This window comes from Aethina tumida, chromosome 1, assembly GCF_024364675.1.
Source record: "Aethina tumida isolate Nest 87 chromosome 1, icAetTumi1.1, whole genome shotgun sequence".
NCBI lineage: Eukaryota > Metazoa > Arthropoda > Insecta > Coleoptera > Nitidulidae > Aethina > Aethina tumida.
The window spans coordinates 78,726,229-78,740,005 of record NC_065435.1 but is presented as its reverse complement, the minus strand read 5'-3'; the positions used below and the strand labels follow the sequence as shown (position 1 = coordinate 78,740,005).

The 13,777-nt window shown below is 32.6% G+C and overlaps 5 protein-coding genes across 8 annotated transcripts; 3 read left to right on the top strand and 2 right to left on the bottom strand.

The window, feature by feature from the left end:
• The first annotated feature begins 3,063 nt into the window (after positions 1–3,063).
• LOC109593897 (transcription factor JunD) lies at positions 3,064–4,393 on the top strand. 2 transcript variants are annotated; one of them, XM_049970674.1, is made up of 3 exons: positions 3,064–3,220; positions 3,400–3,822; positions 3,906–4,393. In XM_049970674.1, exons 2-3 carry the CDS (start codon positions 3,525–3,527, stop codon positions 4,262–4,264), a joined length of 657 nt encoding a protein of 218 aa, XP_049826631.1. In that variant the 5' UTR covers positions 3,064–3,220; positions 3,400–3,524; the 3' UTR covers positions 4,265–4,393. The 2 variants fall into 2 exon arrangements, with proteins under 2 accessions (XP_049826631.1, XP_019864589.1); XM_020009030.2 differs by having other exon boundaries at positions 3,072–3,247.
• LOC109593886 (S-adenosylmethionine mitochondrial carrier protein) lies at positions 4,365–5,877 on the bottom strand. The gene is made up of 6 exons (XM_020009018.2): positions 5,678–5,877; positions 5,470–5,626; positions 5,301–5,410; positions 5,067–5,246; positions 4,848–5,007; positions 4,365–4,790 (listed from the first exon to the last, which is right to left on the bottom strand). Exons 1-6 carry the CDS (start codon positions 5,729–5,731, stop codon positions 4,537–4,539), a joined length of 915 nt encoding a protein of 304 aa, XP_019864577.1. The 5' UTR covers positions 5,732–5,877; the 3' UTR covers positions 4,365–4,536.
• Positions 5,878–7,477: 1,600 nt separating this feature from the next.
• On the top strand, positions 7,478–9,607 carry LOC109608708 (protein RFT1 homolog). The gene is made up of 7 exons (XM_020025237.2): positions 7,478–7,608; positions 7,666–7,868; positions 7,925–8,114; positions 8,164–8,454; positions 8,518–9,164; positions 9,214–9,334; positions 9,385–9,607. The coding sequence occupies exons 1-7, from the start codon at positions 7,549–7,551 to the stop codon at positions 9,532–9,534; spliced, it is 1,662 nt and encodes a 553-aa protein (XP_019880796.2). The 5' UTR covers positions 7,478–7,548; the 3' UTR covers positions 9,535–9,607.
• On the bottom strand, positions 9,597–10,178 carry LOC109609002 (ragulator complex protein LAMTOR5-like). The gene is made up of 3 exons (XM_020025618.2): positions 10,029–10,178; positions 9,917–9,978; positions 9,597–9,867 (listed from the first exon to the last, which is right to left on the bottom strand). Exons 1-3 carry the CDS (start codon positions 10,061–10,063, stop codon positions 9,689–9,691), a joined length of 276 nt encoding a protein of 91 aa, XP_019881177.1. The 5' UTR covers positions 10,064–10,178; the 3' UTR covers positions 9,597–9,688.
• A 128-nt stretch (positions 10,179–10,306) lies between these two features.
• On the top strand, positions 10,307–13,749 carry LOC109608320 (ribonuclease Z, mitochondrial). 3 transcript variants are annotated; one of them, XM_049962026.1, is made up of 12 exons: positions 10,307–10,386; positions 10,445–10,678; positions 10,731–10,917; positions 10,970–11,176; positions 11,287–11,449; positions 11,527–11,802; positions 11,859–12,003; positions 12,057–12,228; positions 12,282–12,445; positions 12,504–12,728; positions 12,780–13,092; positions 13,141–13,749. In XM_049962026.1, exons 2-12 carry the CDS (start codon positions 10,518–10,520, stop codon positions 13,729–13,731), a joined length of 2,604 nt encoding a protein of 867 aa, XP_049817983.1. In that variant the 5' UTR covers positions 10,307–10,386; positions 10,445–10,517; the 3' UTR covers positions 13,732–13,749. The 3 variants fall into 3 exon arrangements, with proteins under 3 accessions (XP_049817983.1, XP_049817980.1, XP_049817981.1); XM_049962023.1 differs by having other exon boundaries at positions 10,334–10,678; XM_049962024.1 differs by having other exon boundaries at positions 10,335–10,678; positions 11,287–11,392.
• Positions 13,750–13,777: the final 28 nt, after the last annotated feature.

Below are 13,777 nucleotides of genomic sequence, written 5' to 3'. Positions count from 1 at the left end.
AGACATTTAATAATTATAAAATTAATTTAAATTAAAAAGAATTGTTCTTTTAATAAAATGATTGTTTTCTAATTTCTTGCTCTACATATGAGCGATAGTGTATGTTCAACCCATTTGAACTAGGTATTTTTTGTTAATATTGGAAATTTGTTTCTCATAAAAAACATACTATTAAATACTTTCCATACGATAGAACTTCTTCAATATTTTTACAGATTTACACAGATCAAAGAAATGAAAATGTAAAAATTTGGATGCCAAATTACTCATAATCGGATACACACGGTTCTGCTGGTTTTAGTTTGTTTATTACATAGATCCTGTAGAATTTATATATATATATATATATATATATATATATATATATACATATATATATATATAGATATATATATATATATATATATATATATATATATATATACATATATATATAAATGGTTTTAGAGGTGTCTGCCAAAGGAAATAAAAAAATATAAAAAGAATTCGACTACTTAACGGAACCTATTTAAATAAATGAAAAATATATTAAAATTTATACATTCGATTTGTATAAACGAATCTAAAATATATTTTTTGATGAGCAATTTAATTACACAAATATTTTTTTCTGATCACTTTTTTTAATTTCTATTTTTAAAACATAAATCGATTTTTTTTTCTTTAAATTTTTATCAAGCGGCCATAATAAATGTATAATCGCTAATTTTGTGGTCGTTGGATTTTTTTCTTTAGTCTTAAATCGATGCTATACGTACGAAATCAGTAATTCACATTATTTGTTTATATGAGTGCATTTTGATTATGGACCAAAAAGGATTTAAAAAGAAAAAACTAGTGCAAAGCAATAAAAAGAGATAATAAAAAATGTTATATATACAGTGGTGGCTAGAGAAATAGCACAACATTTAAAATTACACTTTTTGGAAGATATTAAAAAAATTTAATTCAAAATTTGTCCAGGAAGTATATAAAAAAGATTTCAATATTTTATACGCTTCTTTGCTTTTTTTGTTACACATCTCAAAAACGACATAAAAGTACATGTTATTCTGATTTTGTTGAAATAGTACATTCAAGTATATTTACGTTTTGTGGCACTGTAGCGATACTCCTAAATTTACAATGCTATTAACAAATATGAAGCAATACATTTATAAAAATTAAAATATGAGTCTTATAGTATTAGTGCGTGTAGTGAACAAAATTACTAAAGATATATTTCATTAAAGAAACCAGTGGTATCAAAATATAATATTCGAACAAAACTAAAGTTTTCACAAAAATATATTAATTATATTCCAGAATTTTGGCCAAGAATACTTTGATGTGATGAATCTAAATTCAATAAAATAGGATTAGGAACTTCAAATGAAAGTTTAGGTCCTAGATACATTACAAAAACATTTAAGCACGCTTTCATATATAAATATATCATGAAAAATGTAATGGAAGCATTTGCCAACGATAATTTGCTAGTTTACTTGGATTTTCATGTATGGTAATGATGCGAAACATGCGTCCGAAAATGTTCAAAATTGGTCAAAAGATCATCATATTGAAGTTCTCAATTGGCTAGCGTCCAGTCCGAATTTAAATACAATTGAAAACTTAGGAACCACATAAAACACCAAACACTACCAAATTTAGATCAATTATGGTTAATATTTAAACATTTAATCTATGTGTCGCCACATTTTGTTATGTATAAATTATTTAATAAATGTTTATTTTTAAAATGTGGGCTATTTTTGTGATCAGCTAAATTTCTCATTTATTTTTTTAAGATTTAATTTAAGTAGAAATTATTTTGATTTAACTATTGTAGAAAATGATGAATGAATATGTTGTAGTTATTAGGTATGCATTTCCTAATTAATATTAAATATTAATGTGTTCTGTTTCTCTAGCCACTATATTATATAAATTATTTATCTTTCAGCACAACCCTTTTATTCTTAATGAGAAACATATATTTGGCGCAACAGTAAAATATCTGAATTAAATAATTTGTAATGAACTAATTTTGTTCAAATTGTCTAATTGGCCAAGTACAACTCCCTCTTCCGTTTTTACAATTATAATCCTGGTAAATATAATTTATCAACAGTTAACCTTCATTTAACCATACGAAACAACATAAATACTAGCACTGAGGTAATGAACACTCCCCAGGAAGGATCCACCTTGTGGCGGTCCTGGGGCTCTGTACCGCTCCACAATCAAGTGGCAGTGGGAAGCAAACGGGTCCAACTCAGCAAGACCAATCCTTTCTCAGGAAGATCTCGCATCTTCCTCAGATTGGTCTTGCTCCCCTCGAACCAGTTGACAGTGGGCTGGCATCTACGTCAGCTTTAGTCTTCTGGTTCAGCTCACCCGGCTCGCATATGCGTTTTCCATATGGGTTGTGATCTTTTGGATCGGTATCCAGAGAGGTGTTTTCTGTCTCGATAAAAATGAGCACTGATGACGTCAGCAGGTAGATCAAAACCCGTGATCAATCACATGCTACTTTATTATTATTATTTATATCTCCGAAAATACATACATGTGTTGAAATTAAACAAAATCATTCTATTTATGATAACTGCATCTAATGAAACATTTTTATTTCAATTCATATTATTTTTATTAAATGTATGGAGTGGTTTAGACTATTAGAATGTGCCAACAATTATATGCATAATATTTTAAAAATAATTATGTATTACTTTAATAATTCAACTGAATAACAAGTAGTAGTATGTTTCTTTTTGAACTATGTTTCCTCAAAGTAAAAAGTTCTTTTTCCAATCATCCACTCATTTAATATTGATTTATTAATGGCACATCATTTGAATAATAAGGACAAGTTCTACAACTGTAGTATGCATTTTCCAAAAAAAACTATATTTATTTAAATGCGTGAATTTAATTATTTTTAAATGATTTAAATTTATAGAAGAGGAAAGTGATGAATATAAACGATATACGCCATGACTCATGCGTTATACGCAACACGTAAGATTTATAAGTTTAAACGCCATCTTTCCTCAATTACCGAAGGTAAATATTAAACGACGTCAGAGCCAGAAAATCCGTGAAAGGCATGACTCATACCGTTGCGTTTTGTTTGATACTGAGAAACGAACTTGGGCTGGTCCGATTTAAACTGACCGATTAGCTAGATTCCAGTTGATTCGTTTGTGTCCCGCATGAGTCACAACATCATATAACTACGGTGAACTGGTAGTGTTTTTGGATGATAGTGAGTAAATTTTCATTTTATTATTAACTGTGTCAGCACTCAACCTTGATTGCGATGATCTAATCTGTTGTTTGTTTTGCGCTTTGACTACTATAGACAATGTCTGTATTGATAACGTTCAGTTTCATTTGAACCTTTCTTGTCATTTTCAGTTTTTATGGAAATAAGTGACTCCGCATATTATTTGCTGTTATCTTTGGTAATAATACCAGTGAAGTTGTTTTCGGATCTGTGGTCTTGGATTGGTTGGGAGTTATACAAAAACAACTAATTAACAATGAGTGGACAATTCCAGGAGAACCGTGACATCAACAATGTGAAAAAAAACCTTAAGCTTAACCTGAACAGCAAAAATCTTAGTCTACCTTTAAATCCACCCATTTTATCTTCACCAGATTTGAAAATGTTAAAAGTGGGCACACCAGAACTTGAGAACATGATTTTGAATACCAACATGACAAACACACCCACACCATCAATTGGCTTTCCCAAAGCTGTGACTGTGGAGCAGGAATCTTTCACTGCAGGATTTATTGAAGCTCTACACAACTTGCACAACAACAGTTCAATGCATGGTAAGAATATTTTTCATATGAACAAATCCCTCTATTTCCTAATAAATGTGGATTACCACTAACTCACGTTGTTTCATTTTCAGGTTCGGACAGTAACACAAGCAGCATAGTTAGTGATTCAAACCTCTTTCACATAAAAGAAGAACCACAAACAGTTCCGAACATCGGTAACAGCCCCCCAATGTCACCTGTAGACATGGAACAACAGGAAAGAATAAAACTAGAAAGAAAAAGACAGAGGAACCGATTGGCAGCTTCTAAATGCCGATCTAGGAAGTTAGAGAGGATTTCCAAGCTGGAGGATAAAGTGAAGCAGTTGAAAAGTGAAAATGCTGATCTAACATCGATGATGAACCAGATGAAAGAAACTGTCAGTCTCTTGAAATTGGAAGTGATACAACATAATAAAGCTGGTTGTGATTTGGGGTTCTATACCCAATGATTTTTAATTGGTTGTTTCTAGATATGTATTATAATATATTTATATATTTTTTATAAATAGTGTTAGTGATTTAACATGAAATGTACCAGATTGTATTGAGTTTTTCATATTTAAGAGCTTTATTTTATATCTATTGTACTACATATTTTGAATATTCTTATTATATAAGATTTCTCTAAACTGTCTTTTTATTCATCTTAATAATAAGACACTATTATCACAAAACAAAACAAGGTAATTGGCTAAAACTTTGGCATGACAACAAATTTGTACTAGTATAACACATGGTTAGCAAAGAAATGTTTTGAAAAGTCATAGCTGCCAAAGAAAATATATCCTCCAACAGTGATCCAAATAACCCTGGGAACAAAACCTGAGTATAATCCCTTGATACCTTCTGCATTATAAATTCTTTTCATCATGTTCCAAGCTCCTAAATCTTTAGCTGGTATAGTCTTTTTATCGGCTAACATAATTCGCGTTTTTACTACATCCAAAGGTGTTGTCAAAGCTGCTGAACTTCCTCCTAAAATAAAATCAATTATGGATATTTAAATATAATTATTTTTAACCATTTAGTTACCAGCAATTGATCCTGCTGTAGCATATTCCCAACTTTCTAGAGGTATTCCATTTTTAAACCTACTCCTATATTCTTGACAAATATACTCCAATATAGGAAATTGTATCACAGAAAACGGCATGTCCCTCAAAACTGTCGTTCCAAAACCTCTATACAACCCCTAAACAACCACAAAATCTACATACAATATAAAGGTTCTAAAAGAAAAAATTACAATACCGAGAAATGATGCTGGCCATCTAAAAGAAGCGATAAAATGGATCTTCCATTTTTTCGCTGTTTGTTAAAATCTCGAATGCCCTCGTTGAGTGCGGCCCGGAATATCTTATGAGATGGTTGATGAGAAGTTTGACGCCTCTGTTTTACTATTTCCACCGGCACGCGCACTAAACAGGCCACCTAAACAAGCCGTTTTCAAATTATATTATTTTCGATGGAACACAACATTCTTACGATTTCCGCCACTCCGGCACTTGCCATGTACAAACATGGGGCTAAAGATTTACTAATGTGCGGTTCGATGTAGTACTTTAAAGCTTCGTACGTTAAAAAAAAACAAGCCGCTGTAAATAAAATCAAAATTAATACCTTAATTGTTTTTTTTTTCAAAACCTAAAATTACCTTGAGGCGAACTGCCTATTGCTTGGGGTCCAACTCCTTTGTAAATGCCCTTAAAACCTCCAGACTTTTTGAAACCTTGTGGCGATTGCAGTCGCGTCTTTAGTGTGTCCAAAGGATATAGCGCCATGTCCACAAAGAGACCGGCCGTTCCTCCACCCTGTTAGTAAAGTGTTAATTGGGTTGCCTAATCTTTCAAATTTTGACTTACAAACAAGGACGCTAGGAACAGTTTTTCTTCCTCAGGAATGTATTGGACTTCCATTTTACATTATTTTCAACAGATCTAAATTAAACTTACACAAACAATGATCACTTAATGATTTAATTGACTAGGCTAATAATTTGAGATTAGTCCAAAAGATTAATTTAATCACTAAAATTTAGAAGTCCATAGTTTTTTGAACACGTTTTTGACGTCCCACATTACGTTAACACAACCTAACCTAAAAAATTTTATGATAACACGATATAATAAAACACATATTACAACATAGTTGTATTTATTCCAGAGTTAAATGTCCAGAAAGATTATATAACAAGTTTTAACAAAATTAAGGCCGGTAAAATAACATCGAAAACGTGGTTTCGGATTACCAGGTCCGTATTCACTTGTTTTCTCCTCCTCTTTTTATAAATTTAATCTACTGCCATTGTTGGGGCCACTTTTCCTCATTATAATAAAAATTTTCCCGATCTGTTTGTGGTGGCTCCTCCTCATAATCGTCAACGTCCGGGTAGTTATAGCCAAGTTTTTGATAACTTTGTCGCTGCTGTTGTAATTGCATTTGTAATTGTTGTAATTGCTGACGTTGCTGTTGCTGTTGCTGTTGCTGCAACTGCTGCTGTTGCTGCAATTGCGATGGTTGTTGCAGTTGCGATTGACGTAATTGTTGTAATTGTTGTTGTAATTGATAAGAAGGATAGTTCTCGTAGTACATGTACCCTAAACGTGTGTCATAAATTGGCTGTTGTTGCCTGGCTGGTTGGAGGACTTCAGTCTGTTCGACGTTTTGTGTATAATAACTTACAGGTCGACGGTTTTGGAAGTTCTGAACTGGCCACTGATTTGGAGCCGGTTTGGGGTAGTACTGATAGGTCGGTTCCTTCCAATTATCCTGGTTGGTTGCAGATTGTTGCGTCTTTTGCACTGGCGGCTCTTCCTTCTGGGCCTGGATAGGTTTTGACTTGCGCTTTTTCTTATGACAGTTCGGACATATTTCTGGCTTATCACCCTGTTCTGTCAACTCGATTTTTGTTACGTAATCTTGGTCGTACTTTTTGTTCTCCACATCGTCGAAAGATTCATTAGTTTGCATTTGACGATCGTCGTCGGATTGGGTCATTTTACGTGTGGCGTATGAGGAGGAGCGAGACTGCATCATGTTGTACTGGAATTTTGCGATTGACTTTTAAATGATTACTATTTGAAAATTACTCGTTTCCCTAGATACCTTAATTTCTTTTTTTAACAAATGTGAATGTATATTTATTATTTTTCAAATTATTCAAATGAATTAATATATTTAATATAATTAAAGTATCTTGTCAACATATTTATTATTTTTCAAATTATTCAAATGAATTAATAAATTTAATATAATTAAAGTATCTTGTCATGCAGACGCAAGTGAACTAAATTTTACATTCCTCATGAACTATTGTTTTGTTATGTTTAGAGAATTTTGTTAATGTTTATAAGTAATATTCACAAACGAAAAAAATAAAAACTATTACTAAATTTGGTATAAATTTAGTAAAAATTTCTATTTTTTTGATAGAATATATGCATTGTTAACCCAACTTAAATACATCAAAATTCATCGTGATTTATTTAGTATTTAACAGAATATTTAAATAATAATTGAGTGCGGTCCTGTTCTTCACCATGTTCGTAATTTTTAAAACAAAAGTTGCCAATGAAAAATAAATGAATGAAATCAAAATTAATTTATTTTTATATTGCTCCAATTTTAATTAATTAATTATATATATATATAAACTGATGATACGACATCCAAGTTTGCATTACGTAACCAAATATAACCTAACTGAAATCTGACAGCTCCCACAACAACAAACATGAGCAGGAACGTTTTAAAGAGTAGTCTGCAAAACGCATCTTTCAGTATTGTTTTTCAGGTACCAGTTTGAACATAAACATAAAAACAATTGTCGATTTAATTTTTACAATTTTAGATCCTTTTTCGATGCATAACATTCGTTTTGAACGCTTTTATAATACGAACTTTGGGTCAGGATGTGCTCGGAATTATGAACGTACGACTTTTATTATTAGAATCAACGATTTTATTCCTTTCCAAAGAGCCCATAATGAAAGCGTGTCTTACTGACACTAAATCACACAACTGGGCCCAAGTTATTAACCAGGTTTGGCTCTCGTAAGTCTTTATAAAATATAATAATAATTATCTACAATTAAAATAATTTTTTAAAGTGTTCCTATATCAAGTGTCTTGAGTTTTATACTTGTGTATGTTTGGACTAATGTTTTAAGTCCTACTGAAGAACAATATCAAACACAATACAGATTAGGTTGTTATGCTGTTGCATTGTCTTGCATAATTGAATTAATGACACAAAGTGTTGTTCTCGTTGCTCAGAGTTATTGTTTTGTTAAGTTAAAGGTAATAATTTATTTTATGTTATACTTATAATTATATAACAAATTTTTAGATAATCCTAGAGACTATTTATATTTTATCCCGCACGTTTATATTTGTCTTCTTTGTAATAAACCACCCTAAAAGTGCAATAAATGCTTTCTCTCTAGCGCAAATTATCTCATCAATAATTTTATGTTTGTTGTATTATGTATTTTTCAACTGGTACATTACAAACTTAAATAAACTAAGGGACAGCAATAAAACGGACGATAAAATTGTAAAAAGTGACATATTTAAGGACATGAACGACTTTCCCTTTACATCTGTTATGGACTTTTTCCCAGGTATCATGGAAAATGAAGTATGTACAATTTTTTTAAACATTTGCAGACAATTTTTATAATGTTTTTTTTTTTATATATAGGAACGCAGTTTGAACAAAGACTTGTGCGTGTTAACAGTCAGCTTTGTAAAACAGTCGGTAATAAAACAAATATTAACAGAAGGTGAACGTTATGTGATGACGATATCGCCCGTTTTAACATTCAGCCAACAATCAATGTATGATATTGTTAATAACCTTGGCAGTTTAGCTGCTAGATTTATATTCCGTCCAATCGAAGAGAGCGCATATTTTTATTTCACGCAAATGATATTGCGTGACGAAGACATCGAATATCAGGACGAAAAGAATATTGCGGAGGCTACGAACGTTTTAAGTCAGTTATGTAAAGTTGTAACAAGTATTGGACTCATTGTGGTTGTTTTTGGCCAATCTTATAGTTACACTTTGTTGTATTTGTATGGTGGACACAAACTTATTGAAACTGGTTTGCCTGTTACACTATTGCAATGGCACAGTTTTGCTATAGTTTTGCTAGCTATAAATGGGGTTACTGAAGGTTTTGTTTTTGCTACCATGAATAGTCAACAGTTGGACAGATATAATTACTTGATGGTGGTGTTTTCTGTTATGTTCCTGCTGATTTCTTATGTTTTAACGAATATTTTTGGAGCTGTTGGGTTTATTTTAGCCAATTGTATTAATATGGGGGCGAGAATTATCCATAGGTAAAGTTGTGAGTGTTGTTGTTACATTTCATTGATTGTTTAATTTCAGTTTGAGTTACATAAATAAAATGTATAAAGATTCGACATACCGCCCTCTAGAAGGACTAATACCAGGCAATAAATTTGTGACAGTTTTAATATTATCAGGAATTTGTACAAAATTATCGGAGGTAAAATTTTAAACAAAATATTAATAAAGTCATAATATTTTGTATTTTAGGGATATTTTCAGCAGAATTTAATTATTCACATAGGAATAGGAGCAGTGTTGTTTACATTAACTTTGTTAATTTGGGCATTGGAAAACAAAGAACTTCTGAGATTAGGCTATGACAAATGCAAAAGAAAAATGTCTCTAAAACAAGATTAAATTTGAAATACATATTCCAAAGACTGTGTGATATAATTGTTTTTGTATATAAGAAATAAATGTTATTGTTTAAGTTGGTACTTTTTATTAATTATAATGCAGTTATTTATAATAGAAAATCCATATAATTACAAAAACTTAGTATTAGTATAGTTTAATTATTAACATTTTTGTAAATGGCACAGGTTACAACACCATGTCTTCTGATTATAATTTGTCTGTTGTCGTTTTCTAAACATATAATAGGCATAACATTTCTGGGTTCTAATTTTGCTGCTTGTTCTGCTATAGCGCTAATTATTCCAGAACTATCTGTAGATGCTTTTCCTTGAGCTAAATGATAAAATTAGGACGTTTCAATATGATAAAATTATTTATTTACCTCCTAAACACAGTCCCTGATGATCAGAAAGGACACATCCATAAACACCAGGCTGATTATTTCTGAAATTTAGAGCATGATTATAAATATAATAATAAAGTGAAATGCTTACATTTCTTCCATCACACGGTTTAAATGTTTTTCCATTTTTAAAAATAATAAAATGACAAACGAAAATGTAAATATCACTATAATGTCAGTTTACAATTAAACTTCATTTGTTCAAATTCCTAAGAATTAACTTGTTTTGTTTAGTAATTAATTATGTACTTAAATTGTAAATAGTTAAAGACGTAAAATGAATCTAAAAAATAAATAAACGATTAATTGTAATTAGTATAGTTTTATTTAATTAAAGACGTTTCAAAAATATTCGATGTAAGATTTCAACTTAAGTCGATGTAACCTCAAATTGTAAAATGTCAAAACACATTTAAAAACACGTTCCATTTCGTTTTCCCATTATCAAAGTAACATCCTAGAGTTCTTGGTCCTCATGCCCGTATTTCCTAACCTGCTCTATTCCAGATTGTCACTCGTTCATTTCATCAGATCATATGCAACAGTAGATAGAACCAACTTGTACAAGCTACTGGCGAAAATGCCCAAAGAACCGAAACACATCGCTGAAGCGCAGAAACAGAGGAACAAAATAAAAGAAAAATACGCCAAATATGTGCCAGGGAAAGTTACACTTCAAGTCTTGGGCACAGGGGCCAAAGGGGCACCCAGAGCTCTCTACATGTTCTCAGATCAGTCCAGGTTAGAAAATTTCGTCATATTGTATAATGTTGTGCAGTGATTTTGTTTCCAGGTATTTATTTAATTGTGGGGAAGGCACACAAAGACTGGCACATGAACATAAAATGAAACTTGCCAAGTTGGAGCATATTTTTATCACACAACCAGTTTGGAAAAATATTGGTGGCTTGCCTGGTACTGCGCTGACTATTCAAGATGTTGGAGTGCCAGAAATTACTTTACATGGACCAAGAGGATTGGTAAATATCACAGTGAATTGTAAAGGAATGTTTTTTAAAAGGTATGTTTCAGGAAGAGATTTTCTTTGCCACAAAGAGATTTGTAGTGATTAGAGATTTAAAAATTAAAATGGCTGATTGTTCAGAACATACAGTTTTTGAAGATAATGTGATGAAAGTAACTTATGTGCCTCTAATTAGATCTGAAGAAGTTTTACCAGATATACAAGAGGAGGATGAGGAAAACTCCTTTGGTGTCCAAGTGGGCACATCTGAAACTGTGAGTTTGAAAATGATAACTTTATAACTGATCAATTTAAGTTTATAATTAATTTACAAATATCTCTATAACAATATTCCTTGTACAGTTATAATTAATTTTTTTAACAGTGTGATGCAAATACGTCAACGAGATGCGAGAAGAAAAGAAGGCGCTCAAGAAGCAAAAATAGAGAAGAAACAGAAGTCGACGACACGGATTATTACGCACACGAACGTAAGAGAACTAGAAAAAGAAGTCGTAACCGATCCCGATCCAGATCCCCCTCCATTGGTACCTTCCTACATTTACCTCACATTAAACTCCAATATTCTTAACAAAACGTATTAATTCGAATTAATCATTTTAAGAGAGTGGTTTGAGAACGATGGGAGGTGGCGGTATGACGGAAGAAGTGGAGGCGATACTGGCTGAGACGAAAGAAAAAGGAGTTTCAATGTGTTATGTATGCAGACTTCAGCCCAGGCCAGGTGCTTTGAATCTGAACGAGTGTGTGAAAATGGGCGTTCCACCCGGTCCTTTGTTGGGCAAACTGAAAGCAGGGGAAGATGTCGTCTTGCCTAATGGCAAAACCGTATCCTCGAAGGATGTCTGCGAGCCGGACGACCCTGGACCTGTGTTTTTAGGTATGTACTATGATAATTACTATTCCCGTTAGCTACGTAAATTGTTTGTAATGTAGTTGTGGATTGTCCGTCTGTGGAGTATTTGGATTCGCTGGTCGGAAATCCTGTTATGTTGAATCACCAGAAACAGGCAAAGAGAGATGAGGATTTAGCTTATTTGGTTGTCCATTTTACCCCTAAAAATGTGATGGACCATCCTAGGTAATTAAACATAAATAAACATTATAAAATTATGTAATTGTTAATAATTATAGATACAAAGCTTGGATAGATGATTTTTCACCAAGCACAAGTCATTTAGTGTTAAATGAGAGTAACAATTGTATGGGAAGTTTGTCAGTGCACAGGATACAACATAAACTTAATTTACTCTCTGAAGACCTATTTCCACTTCTCGGAGATGATGGTACCGAAATTGTGGATACAGTAAGAGAGTATTTATATAGTTTAAGCGAAAAATTTTTAAATAAATCTTTTAGGGAACAAACGTTCATCAAAATAAAAAGTTAAAAAGCAACGACTGTGAGAGGGATGCAATGGAAAAGTTGTCCGTTAAATCAAGACCTAACACACCATCTGAACCATACATTTTTGCAAATACATTCTACAATTTTCATTTGAGACCTAAAAAAGGTTTGGACAGGTAAAAGAAATCAATAATTACATTTTAATATGTTAATAAATATAATTTGTAATATTAGTTCGGCTGAATTAAAAATAATACCGTCAGATTATATTGAAGAAACGATGAGTTTAGAAAATTTCCCTGAAACGTTACAAGAATTAAAACAGAAATGGAGCACGGCGAAAAAGGAGCTTGCGCAAACGGTCAACGTCCGGCCCTACCCGAGAATCTTGTTCCTGGGCACCGGGTCGTGCATCCCAAACAAAACGCGCAACACCAGCGGCATCCTGCTTGAAACCGAGTAAGTAACTAGTGGAAATTAAACGTACAAGTACAGTTTGAAATATTGCAGCGTTGGAAACGGTATGCTTTTGGATTGTGGCGAAGGAACTTACGGACAAATAGTTAGATTTTACGGAAAGAACAAGTCGGATGAAATTCTGGCCAATATAAATGCGATTTACGTATCGCATTTGCACGCTGATCACCATATCGGACTGTTAGGGGTGTTACAAGGTCGACGCAGGGCGTTAAATAACTTAAACAGGGAAAAAGGTCCGTTGCTCCTTTTGGCACCGAGACAAATATTAGCCTGGTTGCAGTTCTACGACCGATATTTTGAGAACATCCGAAATGAGTTCCAGTTAATTCCTAACGGAGATATGGTGAGGTGTTAGATTTAATCATACTGATATTTTACGGGTATTTTTTAGATATACACACAAAAAAACACAGCGAGTTTTCTACATTCAAAAGTGTTGGACGAATTGAATATGGATGACATAAGTACTTGTCTAGTAAGACATTGTCCGAACGCATTTGGTATTTCATTAACACATAAAAATGGTTATAAAATTACCTACTCAGGTGATACAATGCCCAGTGATAGTCTAATTGAGTTGGGTAAAAATTCCGACTTATTAATTCACGAAGCCACGATGGAAGATGAGCTAGCGCAGGAAGCTTTAGTAAAGCTCCACTCCACAACGTCGCAAGCGATAGAAGTAGGCAAAAAAATGAACGCAAAACACATTCTGTTAACACATTTCAGTCAAAGGTACGCTAAGTTGCCCCGCTTTAACGACAACTTTGCAGAAAATGTGGGCATTGCGTTCGATAATATGCATATTAAAATGGACGAATTGCCGTTAGTGCCTGTGTTGTATCCTGCCTTGAAACTAATGTTTGCTGAACATTACGAAGAACTGGAGCATAAAGCTGTGAAAAGACAATTAAGGATGGAGAGAGAAAGAGAGGCGTCTCTGGAAAGGAAAAAGACAAATGTACAGAATCTTGGTGGTTGAATAAATTTTATTCATTAATTTGAGTTTTATTTTGCATCTCAGTGAA